At 42.5% G+C, this 13,346-nt stretch overlaps 1 protein-coding gene across 8 annotated transcripts in view; it reads right to left on the bottom strand.

The window, feature by feature from the left end:
* The window catches only part of KIAA1210 (KIAA1210 ortholog), a 487,569-nt gene that overhangs the window by 17,968 nt on the left and 456,255 nt on the right, over positions 1-13,346 (bottom strand). For all 8 annotated transcript variants that reach the window (XM_069212338.1, XM_069212340.1, XM_069212353.1 and 5 more), the window contains one exon: positions 10,086-10,182. In XM_069212338.1, coding sequence (XP_069068439.1) covers positions 10,086-10,182 — 97 coding nt within the window. The remainder of the gene's footprint in view (positions 1-10,085; positions 10,183-13,346) is intronic.

The raw sequence follows: 13,346 nt of genomic DNA, 5'->3' as shown, positions 1-13,346 counted from the left end.
CATGTTGGCCAGTCAGTAACCTTGCCCATCTTTTACACTGCTCCACATCCCTCTAAAGAAAAGGAGTGGCTCCGCCTGGAACCAAAAAAGGAGCGTTGTCGTTCTGCCTTGACTGCAAGACAAAGTTCTGGGAGGATGACCAGCTCTTTGTGGTGTATGTTGGAGCATAGAAAGGTCGGGCAGTACAGAGGCAGACCATTTCACGCTGGGTCATCCTTTGTATAAAGATCTACTACACTTTGGCTAAAAAGCAGCCTTGCGAGGGCCCATTCCACCAGAGGAAAAGCTGCCACCACTGAGTTAGCACACAGAATCCCAGTCCTGGACATCTGCCAGGCAGCAGCATGGGCATCCCTGCACACGTTTACTAACCACTACTGCCTGGACAGTGAGGTCCGAAGGGATTGGCATTCGCCCCGTAGGACTTTCTAATTTTGACAATTTGTCCGCAGCCCACCGACGGGGACGGTATTTATTGCTTGAGTATCTATTCAAGGTAAGGAATGACTTAACTTTGGTAACAAATTACCTGAGAGAGACAATATCTAGCTGCAGATTTCTTACCGATCTACCCATTCCTTCCCGCTCTGCAGACAGACTTTTAAGGTTAGGATTGATCCCTTTCAGGGTCCTAGTTTGGATACACCAATGTCAGTGCACTTCATGTCTCCTCACTCCTGGCATGGAAAGTTGTGAAAAGTAACTGCTATCTGTGCACCAAGGTGACATATACATAGGTGACCGCAATGTTGCTGGTGATGCCGCGTCGAACCGATCAAAGCCACATATCGGCACGCAGGGATACTGCTTATGAAAAATCTTCCAGATACAGTCAGCTGCCTGGGAAATTCAAAGTTAAGGAATCTACAGCTAGATATTGTCTCTACCAGATAAATCATTACTGGAGGTAAGTAACTTGTTCTTTGGGGCCACACAATAGGGGAACAAGTGCGGTGTAGTCCAAATGCACACCCAATATCTAAATATGGTAAATATAACCATCTCAACGGGCTAGATCACACCGAAAAGATAGCAAAGGGTTGCTGGTTGGTGAATTAAGCAGGGACCTAATAAATTTGTTTTTTTAACTTGGACCATTGGACTAACATCTACATCACCCCACAATTCAGCACCATAAATTGCCCCAGCCAACGATGATGTCCTGTACTCTTGCAATACCAGTGAGACTGCTCTAAATGACACCACTTTATATTTTCTTATTATTATTATTAAGCCAACTATTACGCTAACGCTATGTAAAATAGTTTTACTTTTCTCAATCTGAGGGGTCAAGGCTAAGTTATCAGACAGCCTTACACCAAGGTTTCACTCAGTCTATTCAAACTCCATCTACCGATACCTTACCCCTAAGGGAACAGTAGGCTTAATCACCATGAATTAGGAGTTCCCAGCATTAACATGAAGACCCCTATTTAAGCAAAAAGAGGCAAAATCATAGAGCAAAACCTGGAGGCCCGTAGGGGTGCAAGAGATTAACGAAGTGTCTTCTGCGTACATCGACAAGGGTTGCTAGATTCGGTGGCATCATGCTTAAATGTACTCACTCAGTCCACCACACCATTTATATAAAAGGAAAATAAAGTAGGTGCAAGGACAAAGGCTGGCCTTACCCGGCGATCAATCGGGATTCTGTTAGTAAGTCCCCCCATGCTACTCCATCTCACTTGCACATATGTTTCTGTATGCAAGACTATCAGCAGTCGCAAAAGTTCTTCAGGAGCCCCATAACTGCCCAGCAGTTTCCAAAGGTTTGGCCTTGGCACTAGATCAAAGGTAGCCCTCATGTTCATGAAGGCTATATGTAAGTGGCGCCTCTTTAATTCAACATATTTCCAGCATACAGTCCTAAAGCGGAACACTTGGTTTAGAATGCCAACACTTTCTCGAAAACTCATTTGGCAGTTTGTGAGCACATGATGATGATTTAGCCACTCCGGTAGTCAATGCAAGACCTGTTTGCTAAAGACTTTTTGGGAGTTGTCAGTAAGACTTATTGCAATGGCAGGATTATTGCACCCTTCCAAGGTGACAGAATATCCTCCCCTTTCGCAATAGCGTTAGTTAGTGTGCTCAAATAGGGGGCTGGGAGAGATACAGATTCCCAGGTACACAATCAGGCCCTGCAGTTTTTTTCCTCTTAATTAGGGACAAAGCAAGCGCTCTCTCTTTAAGGCTAAAGGTTAGTGATTTGAAGGTACTTTTATCCTGACAGAACTAATGGACCATTCCCAGCATCCTCCACCATTTGAACTAAAACCTCCCTTGTTTCATAAAATGCTTGAAAATGGGCCTCCCAAGCCTCTTGTTGTACAAACGCCTCTGGCCGAACCGTTATCTCCCTGATCCCATTTGCCAGTATTTTCCAGAACCTCTGTGTCCTGCTTCTGTAAGCCTCTGCCATATCATGCTCCCAGGGCTTCCTCCTACTCTTTCTTACTGCCATGTAAGATTGCCTTATACTGCTTTCTTGCCAAGACTATAGCCCCCTTGTCCCTCATCTTGACTGAACCGACTAGAGCTCTCTTTGCCTCCTGCATTCTTCAGAGAATTAACAGCTTTGTTTGCAAGGAGCTAGAAGCACCCTCACATCATTAGTAAAGAAGGTTTTTAAACTAGTAGCTTGCTCCCGGTGGAGGCCAACAAAAGTGATTAGATCTCTACCTATGTTTTCATATAGCTTTAAGGTTTCTACAAAATTCTGGTACACCTTACATACCGTAGATTAATTTCTTATTATAGCCCCCACTTAATATTCCTACAATATTTGTACTTATAAGGTGGAGTGGCATGGGCACTAAAAAAAAAAAGCCTTATGGGAACATGCACACAGGGCTTCAGAAAACTGAGCGCTAATAGCATTGTGGCTGTTGTCCATTCACAACACCACTTCCATATCCACCAGAAAGGGCCACCGCTTTTGATTTAGAACAATATATTCTCTGTTACTCAAATACAATCCTCTGTTGAATAATGTTTCGGATTCCAATCAGACCTCGAACACCCATTAGCAGCCCTTAACCCGCGAGACCAGATTAAATCAAAGATTTTTTAGACACTTTTGGCTTTCACCTTAAGGGCTCAATATTTACAAGTGAGGGGTGAGAAATTCCAGGGACTCAACTGTTGCATTACTATCCACAGCTATGATTTGCCTAGCTGGTATCTAAAGAGTCCAAGATGTCAGTCAAACAAAATAAGGTCTCTGAAAATGGGTTGCCCGGGACTGATCATATATAAGTGTTCATAATAACCATATGTTTATGTTTTGTAGAACTACTGATGGTTAGAATGATTCCTAATGTCTTTAGACTCTGTATATATGATTTGGGCTATATTAAAAATGTCAATTTTCAGCCAAGTCAGGAGGCTACTACACCTGGCTTTTCCTCAGATGGAAGGTATAGCGCTATTAAAAAAAAGGAGAGGTAATCCTCTCCTTCTCCCCCCCCCCCCCAAACACTGGTTAAATATTCCATGTTTCCTGGAGTAAAAATATGTGGTGCTCATCTATATAACTGCCCTACTCCTGGTCATTCAGTTTAGATTTCAGCCAGTCAACATTCCAAGATAACGGGTTGATAGTATGGTTGACACCACTGTTTACACTTACAATCACCTCAGCATCTTTAGGGAACTCTAGGGTTGCCTCCCCCATGTTCCAGAAACAAGACTTGGATGAGGTTGTATCCCCATGTTTGCCCTGATTGCGTTCCTGGGCCCAAGATGAATTGTTGGTGGGTACTATAGTAGCTAGTACTCTGGTTTCTTCCCGAACTTTGGGTGGGAGGGTGTTGGGGGCAGTTATCTATTACACGGTACCCGTTTGGCCCATATGTCAGTGCTGGCTTATCCTGTTGAGGATGGAGAGAAGGCCTCCCCTCTTCTTGATTGACTTTACAGTTACATAAATTGGGCAAAATATTTGCAATCATGGTGTTCAAGACACATGAGCTTTAACGTCATCCCTCTAATCTAGGGAAAACCAATGTCAATTGTAGTGGCCTGCTGAGAGATAACATCCTGCACCCCACCATCTGCAATTGCTGAAGCTTGAAACCTATTTTTACAGACTATATCAACATTTATAATTGGGGGCAAAACATCATTCAGCTCCTGGGAAGTCGGCAAACCCACTCGACTATTTACAACATCAATAGTTTTATCACAAGATCCATCAGAATTTGCCAAGAGTACCGCAGGGGTTTGCATTGATTATTTTAATAAATGTGATTTAATGTTGCCCGTTTTACCCCTGGCGTTAGTAGACAAGAGGTCATTGACTTCTTCAATGCGGTGGTCAATTTTGTTTAATGTATAGTTTTCGGCTGCATGACAAGTGTCTTTTGGCCTTCCCTGAGTCCAGGGGCTTGTCCGCATCTTTTCGTTTGCCCATTTATTCTCTTGGAGTAAATGACGGTGACCCCAGGGGCCTTTAAGCACTATTGATAACACACCTGGACCAGACTTTCTCTCTCAAAGGTGTCCTCTAACTCATTCCAATTGCAGAACCATTTAGTCAAGGCATGGACAGAGCAAAGGGCTGCAAGCAGTTACACAAAGGCGTACAATCAATGCCAGGGGTGACTTAGTGATCTACCCTTAGCCACATGAAAAGAGAGTAAGAGGATTGAAGGCACAGTCTACAACCTCCAATTCAATTAACTACACTCACAAACAATAGGGTGGCCTCATGTAGTTCATATAGTCCAATAGGAATCCCTTTAAATGAACCGAGTCCGTTGGTCATTTTGAGCAATAGTTGTTTTATGGACAGAAAGGCCTCTCCCACATATTTGTGGCATCATCATTGGCCCATCTGTCCCACCAGGTTAGAACAAGGCCAACCTGGTGGTCTTAACCTTACTCCAAAAGAGGGGAAAGGAACTGCTAAATAAAGTAATTCTGCTCAAGCTAGGTGGCACAATGTCAAGATGATGATAATAATAATAAAATAATAATGCTTGCAAAGCACATCACATCGTCAAAATGAGGTGTCCCAGCAATGCGGTCCAAGATACCATATGCTGCACACTTGCAGAAGGTAAAAGATAAATTCTAGCAAAACAACCAAGTTTTCAATCTTTTTCTAAAAACAAATTCCGAAGGGGCCGGTTAGAAAGAAGAGGTAGCGAGTTCCAAAGTTACGAAGCTTAAAAGCTGAAGAAGCGGTCACCAAGGTGCAATCTTCTCACTTTCGGGATGCAGAACCTGCTAGCCCCAGAGGAGGTAAAAGTGTAATCCCAGGATAATAACCTTCAATAGTAGTGCACACTGGGTAGGATTAAAAACGTGAAACAGTGCTAATCTAAATGATGGGTGTTTTTGAGTGGCAATGGCTCAGCTACCCCCATTCTCAGTCTCCTGCCATCATGTTTCGGCCTTTCATACTGATACCTTCCTAAAGCTAAAATCTTGTCCAGTGGGAGAGTCCCAGTCCTTCATCAAGGCATAGAACAAAAACCCCTATACTCTATCCTGCATGCTATATGATCATGCGTCTAGGAAATTATAAGTCTTACCTTTCTCTGTCAAAATAATTATTCCCTGTCGTCTCCAGGGTCCTATGTCATCAGTCGCTCTGGTGGGGGACCTCACCTGTAGTCACACATTCAACAAGGTGCAAGGTCAGCTCTGTCACCTAATACCGCACCACCGGAGCGCTGCAGCATCTACTTCCCCTGCACCAACACATGAATAGAAAACGGTTGGTAGGGCAAAGTTAAACAGGAAAAACAGTACCTTTTCTAAAAACACAACTAAGGGGGGTGGGGACAGCCCAGCTTCTTAAGGGCTATGACGGGCAAGGATGGTCCCGGCCAGAGCATCCTGCTCCATGGTAAGGATGAGTTGCTTTTAAGGGACGCAGCAGAATGGCATTAGATGTCCCTTGCTGTCCCAACAAGATTACTGGGAGATGCAGTCCCAGGTCCCAAGGACAACAACATCGACAGTCAGGTGAGTGCGTCTTAATCCTTCTGAACTCTAGAAGTCCCTGCCGTAGTTTTACTTCGTAGTAGATTGCATCTGCTGAATACACTTCTCTGTCTCCACCTTGGTAACTCTGTGACTGTGTTATATTGGGGAGAATCTGTTCTGCTCCACAGAAGCATGAACAACTTTAATCTTAAAACAGGATAGCAGATAAAGAGATTGAGTGGGATGGAATAATTACCCAGGACAGGTGCTTTGTGGCTTAACTATAAAAGAGAATCACACACACAAAAGAATGGACGCTCACTGTAACTACTGCATATACATGTGATGCCAATCATTTCCTTCTTTTTATTATTATTACACTGGCAATTTTTATTCAGAACAGTATAAGTGTTTCCTTCCTGGTCCTTTGTTATGTGTGTTTGTGATTACAGTACATGCAAGACTAACTCTAGCAATACTCAGCAAAATAAGTAAGTGTGGCAAAGTACACCAGGAGTACAATCTGAGGAAGCTTGACCTTGGAGGAGCAACACACTGTGCTGAAATATGGAGACTAGAGGGAACGGCTACATTACAGCCCTTTCGTGTAGGTTTTGTTAACTACAGCCAACAGGCACAATAATGGACGCCTGATGGAACTGTAAGCTGTTTCTTGGTATGGCTGGAGAACCTTGGAAGGTACAAAGTTGACAGTATTAGTATCCAGGCAGCAACACCATTGTGGGTGTTGATTAAAAAGGTGAGGGGAAAGGTTTCAAGCACCTAAGACACGACTGATGTGCTGTTCAATCAACAAACCCTTTACGGATAAGTTATTCCTCTTACACCTTCTGACTGAAACCCTAGGATTAAAATCACAATGACACCATTGGCTGCATTCATGATGGTACAGTGATTAAGTCACTGATATGCAAACGCCACCCTTGCTAAGTAGACTGTTGGGGCCACCCGTCAAATAAGCGCCACAACCACTGAAACTGAGTCACCTATTTACTATTAATACTGCACTGATGGTCAACTGAGATTCCTTTCCTAAGAGTACTCGGAGAACAATTACAAGGACCCGTCTCCTTTATGTGTAACGATTGACTCAGGAAAGGTATAGCTGTCCCTTCGTTAAAATTCTACTCAAACACCCTTTTTATTATTCAATTGTAATTTGGGGGTCGTTGGTTTATTGTAGGACTGAGTTCCCTAAAGGACAAGCAGACCATTATTCACCTGCTGTGCATCTTGAGGGGTAACTGATTATGACTACTGGTAGTGAAGATTATACATTTTATGTTCTCTGGTTTTTCCAGTAATAGTAACATGGTATTAACTGTTGAGCCCAAAGTGTGCACAACAGAACAGCCAATCCCAGCCCTACTAACTTCTAATCTGTTTTCTCATATTTCATTTACTATTCTTTTTAACTTTTCTTTTTTCTTTCCATTCTTCTTTTCCCTCTTGATTTATCTGACCTATGTACTTTAAATTGTATCATTTTTTGTTTGTTTGACAGATACATTAGATACAATACAACCTACTTTCCCTCATCATTAATCCCGCTGAAGACAGTCCTACTCCATACTGAACACAATGCTCCCTGATTTGGCCCTAGCAGCAAGATTTGTATCGTCAAAGCTACTTTGTGAATGAAATATGTACTGTTTGCCTCTGTGACAAAATAAAGCACGGCACCTTGTCAATGTTTATTTAATATTTTTCCTAATTGGAATTGACTATTGTGGAGGAATAAATAATAATGGATGTTTGAAATAAATGAAGGCCTGGTTACTATCGCCCCCTGTCTTTTCGTATTTTTTTACCTTCCGTTATATTTCTTCACTTGGACTGTGGTGCGTAAACACCAATCAAATAGTCTATATAAGCAATAGGAATATCGCGAGCCCAAGAGCTCCTTTCTTTTTGTTTCATTATAGAATTACCAGTGGTCTGTAAAGATTACAGAAGTGTCACCCCTAATGTTAATAGCCCCTTCATGACTGAAAATGGATGAATAAGCAAATAAGGAAATTAAACGGGCAAGGAGTCAAGAAACAAAAGAAAAAACAAACATAACAAAAGGGATCCAACACCAGACAGACAAGCAGGCTGCCATTACCCCTCCCCAATCAAATCAAACAGAAAAAGGTAAGCAATTAGCACCATTCATACAGGAAAAAGTGATGAAAGATCAATGAACAAGTTTAGGCTTTTGAGTAATGGGGGAGGGCTGAGAAGTGAAATATTGCTGCGTCTCCCCAGAGACTGTCAAATGCATCCGCAAATGAAGTAAGAGCATGATGGGATCACCCTTTACAGTGCACTACAACAGGGTACAGGCTGCTGAAAACAGTCAGAGCAAAGCGTATCCAGGCAACCACCATGTCAGATAAATCTGATGAGTTTGCCTGGAAATCAGTGGCATGCACGCTTATGCATACACCGGCTTCCAGGGTAACCCTATGGCCTACTGACCTCATGTTTTATAGTTGTTGGTCAGTGCTCAGTGTTGTAGTTGGCGCTGCCATTCAAATCAAGGCCCCATAGCATCTCTTAACCTTTTGACTTCTGTAGTCTCCCACTGAATCACCAACATAAGAGGAGGACCTTGGCCTAAGCAGTTTCCACTATCTGAACCTCAAAACAATACACAAAATACAGAAAAATTACATTTTAAACAAAACACAACATATGAAATAGTTTATTCAACTAACAAACAAAAGACACTTAAAACTAATTTTTAGTTGTAATGGAAGGTTGGAGCTTTTTAAAATTCGTGGCCAGATGTACCAACCTACGCGCAAAAAGAGGTCATAAATTGTGCACCAACCATAGATTGGTTCTCAAAATAAGAAATAGCAGAGGGCCACAGAACGTCCTGCCTAATTAATACTCATTAGACAGGTTTCGATTTACGACCCCCAGAAATGATCTATAACCACTGGGATGCTATCATGCAAGAGACAGTAGACTACAGTCCCTGACCGCCATCCTTGTGACTGCATGCTAAACTGAAACTTTTTTTCCCCCAAGGCAGCCTGAGCTCTTTCTAGGGGAAAAGGGCTACTTTTGCCCGACTTCCAAAGTGGAAGGGGTCCCAACAGGTCCCCTTTCCCCTTGGTGAATCAGTTACCACCCCAACTTGGGTGTCTGTAACTGATCAATGGTTTGCAACCAGAACTGCAGTTGCAAACCACTGATAAATACATTACCAATTCAAAACTTATAACACTCAAAACACTCCCCTTCCAAATTATTATTCGGTAGGGGTCAGAACCCTATTTTGCAATTTAGAAATGTTTTCTGCCCTAGAAAATTAAGTTAATACATATAAAAAGGGGTCTTTGCTGTCACTAACCTGGCAAAAAACGTTAGTACATCTTGCCCTTGGTGACATGCTACACTCTAGTAATCAACTTTCTTTTCTTCCTTCTAAAGCATGCTCTTTTTGTCTGCACATACCAACCTTAAAGGGATGCCACCAATCATCCATACTAAATTCTGTTTGCTGTACTTGTGCTGATACCACAAAACAAGCGAAGAATACCAACTAAATTTTTAGCCCCAATTTCAATTTCCTTCATATGTACAGAGAATGTTATTATTTTAAATTTTGCATGTATTCATACTTTGGCACATTGCTAATATTATTTAATTTTCCAAAAAGTAGTGGACCCCAGAGCAGGCTTTGTAGACCTCTAAGGAACTGCTTACTCTAAGGGATACCAGTGTAGTAGTGAGGAAAATAATCTGAAATGCAGTACCACACTGCCCGAAACAAAGGTCAAGCTGTACCCAAACCAGGGATGAAGAAAAGCAGCTTATCTATAGCAATAGAAATGTGACAAGATCATGGAGAAGGCCTTTTTGTGATGTGCCCGGTGCTCTGTCTCTAATGACTCTTAGATGAGGCATTGTTTGAGACGTTTTATGCAAACTATTTGTTATGCATGTTTTGCCTTCGTGCTGAAGAATCTACAATGACAAAATAGCAAGTAGGTCATAAACAACACTGGGCACTGAACAAATCTGTTTGCTAACTTAACACCTCTGCTGTCCCAAAATCCGGAAGCACCAATTAATAAGAAAAAATCATGCAATAAGATATATTGTTGGCAAACATTAAAATCAAATCTTACCTGTTGTGGGTGAAACCGCAACATGCGAAGACCTTTCTTGATCAACAACGCTGATAAAACCACTTTTTCGGAATCCTTCAATTTCACTGTTTACTACCTACATAATTAAATTAAATGTAATCATAAATGGAGCCACATATAAACAAGTCATCATCCTTACGTGTCAGCACATTTCCAGAAACTGAAGACAGTTAAATGCCATTAAGTCCGGCATTTTTTGTGTTTCTAGTCTGTCACAATGATACTATAATCACATGTATCAAATGATCTGACTGGATCAGTGCGGAAAAAGTTACTCTTCATCGTTCAAACGCTTTTGTTCACTTCTCGCATAATGAGATCTTAAGTGAATTGCTAGGCATGCTGAAGAGCTATAAGCATTAAAGATGTCCTAAATTAATTGGCTGAAACGTGTTCATAGAGTGCAAAAAGTATCTTCGCAACTTGGGGATGAGAGAACGTGAGAGATTTTATCATGATAGCATCATCGAGGAAATAGGGAGTTCTAACTGGCTGCCCCAAATTTTCCTAGCATACGAGGCCAACTGCTCACTAGGTTGAATTCTGTGATTTAAATGTTAACATCTGGATTGATCGCCACTACTGTCCAAACATAAGCAAGGTAATAGTGCTGTTTGAAAAGGGCCATAATATTTATAACTCTGAACATGGATCCTGTTAACAACACATCAAAATGAACAAGGATTCTCAACACTTATAATTTGTGACACTGGAAAATGCTTATTGTTTTAGGAGGATTACCTTTGAACTGGCTACAGACGTTCTCTAATAATGAATGAATTCCATGCACTGCTCAAAGGACTGGATGGTGTCTGGTGCCTTCCAGATTATGTACGTATGAGTGGAAAATAAACTTTGGACCATGACAAGTTACTTGTGAAAGTGCTGGGGGATTAGTGAGGTCACCATGTGGTGAAACCTGAGTAATGTTTGCTAAGAGCAATGAGAGATGCACTTCACCTCTGCAGCAAAAAACAACTGATGTAGTTTTTACGCTGGGCACAATGTATGCCAAGTTTGCATCATATTTTGGAAACTTGTGTTCTATACTACCATATCTTTCACATGCTTGAATCTTCCCCATCATCATGGTGGGAGTCCCATGGTAACATCAACGAAAAATCAGTGATGAAAGGTAGGCCTTAAAATCCCTATTACAAACAATTGAAATTGTTAACCAATTGACCACGTTTTTAAAGCCTCCAAACTTCAGCCAATCAGAGCAAAGACCCTGAAGCACTCATCCCCTGCAGAGCCATTCTATCTTGATTTCATACTGCACGTCGTGCGTTAGGGAGTCTCTTTGAGCACGGCTCAGTCAACAGTGATTTCGCATTCACCTTGTGACCTGTCAGCTCTCCAAGTGATTTCTGCACTCACAAACATCTAAGGTAGAGCTTTTCCGGAACTATTTCTATTGCTCCAAAATGCCTAAGGTTTCTAAGAAAAGGCTCTTTAGGGCCTTTAAATCCTGTGGGAAGAGTAGACTTTTCAGAAGACCCCCACAAGGAATGATTATATTGCCTGTACCCACACCTCAAACCGAAAGACTAAGTAAGTACTGTTGTGCTTTTTCAGCAAAATACCTCACAGATCTGGAAGCCAGACTGCTTCTCTGGCTTCCAAGAAAAAAAGAAGGCCTAGTCAGACGCTGATTGTGAGGTGATGAAAAAAGGCATGCTTGCTCGAGAAAAGGCAAGCAGGAGTAAAAGTCCTCATCTGACAAGGACTCAAAACAGGCAAAAGCCCACAGTAGGGAAGCCAGCGCTGAGAGGTCGAGTACCAAGGGGCAGCCTGAACCATCTCCCTCTCTCTCACAAAAGATCTCTATCTTCTCCTGTTTCGGTTCCTGTGACACTATTTAAAGAACCAGTGGCCCAGAAGATTCGGTCATTTAAGGATTCATTGATAAAAACCACCCCGTCAATGACGGCTCCGTGTATGAGGGCGTCAACAAGTCAGTTAACTTTGACGCCAGTGCCTATGGTGGCATCGACGACTGTCTCCACTAGAACAATGATGACTACATCTGCATCGCTGACAAAGCCATCGCCGTTGACAACAATGCAGTCATCGACGACACCAAGAACGTCTATGACTATTCCGTTGACGCAGGTTTTCTCACACCCCGTTGATGGCCCCATTGACGACAGTTAAGGAGGCTGTTCCTGTGCCAATAAAAGCCATTCCACTGTCTTTGCAGACTGACATCTCCAGTATCTCCCCTTTGTCTCAAGTTTGTCTGCTAGTGATGCAAGAGTCAGGTGATGAAGGTATGTTTGGCCATTCCTAACGTATGCAGATCAGGGTCCTACTACATACCTGGAGTACAAGTTTACAGACCGAGGCCAACAGTCAGCCCAGGCATATGATACAGTTCAGGAACATTACCCATGTGATGAACCTGGGGAGGATCATCAGGTGGAAGAGCCCTCTATCGCAATACCTGTAGCTCTAGTCAGACTTGCGTTTTATGATTAATAACTACTACAAAAGGTTTCCAGATGCTAAGAAGTCAGTTCCACAGACTCCGCATCGATTGCAGGCCCCTGAAACAGTTTCTCAGCCCAAAAGCAGTCCAGTTCCTCCTCTTCAAAAAGACAGAGCAGTACCTCTGCCTATCACCCTCATAAATACCTTAGCAGATAGTGATGGTGAACAACAGGAGGAGGGAGAGATCCCTTTGGATGGCCAAGAATGGGATGATTTTTATGATTCCTCAGTCCACATTACATCCTCCACCTCCAGTAGACTCACCAGCAGCAGATAATGGTGGTTTTCATGACCTTCTGGAATGTGCATCCAAGCATTTTTATTTACCCCTTCCTGAAAAACAAACGGAATGCTTTTTTCTATGACTTCAAAGATGCTGCCCAATGTACAGTGTGATCCATACTCATTGTGGATTATGTATGGCAAGAGGGGTTGTAAATAATGAAGACACCACACCCTCAGTTCCAGTAGTCATGCCAAAACTAGACAAAAAGTATAGGGCCCCAGAGACTGCGCCATCCTGCCTTATGGGTCAGCCTCAACCTGATTCGGTTATCATGCAGGTGACACAATGACAGGCAAAGAAGCTTCTTCTCCCTGCTCAGCTCCACCTGATAAAGAGGGCTGCAGGTTAGATAATATTGGCAAGAGATTCTCAGCCATGGCAGCCACTTCAATCAGGGTCTGTAATGCTCAGGCCATCTTGGGGCGTTACGATCACCAAATGTGGTCCGATATATTGTCGTT

The sequence above is a fragment of the Pleurodeles waltl genome, chromosome 2_1 (genome assembly GCF_031143425.1).
Source record: "Pleurodeles waltl isolate 20211129_DDA chromosome 2_1, aPleWal1.hap1.20221129, whole genome shotgun sequence".
Taxonomy (NCBI): Eukaryota; Metazoa; Chordata; class Amphibia; order Caudata; family Salamandridae; genus Pleurodeles; species Pleurodeles waltl.
This window is presented reverse-complemented; position numbering and strand designations above follow the sequence as displayed.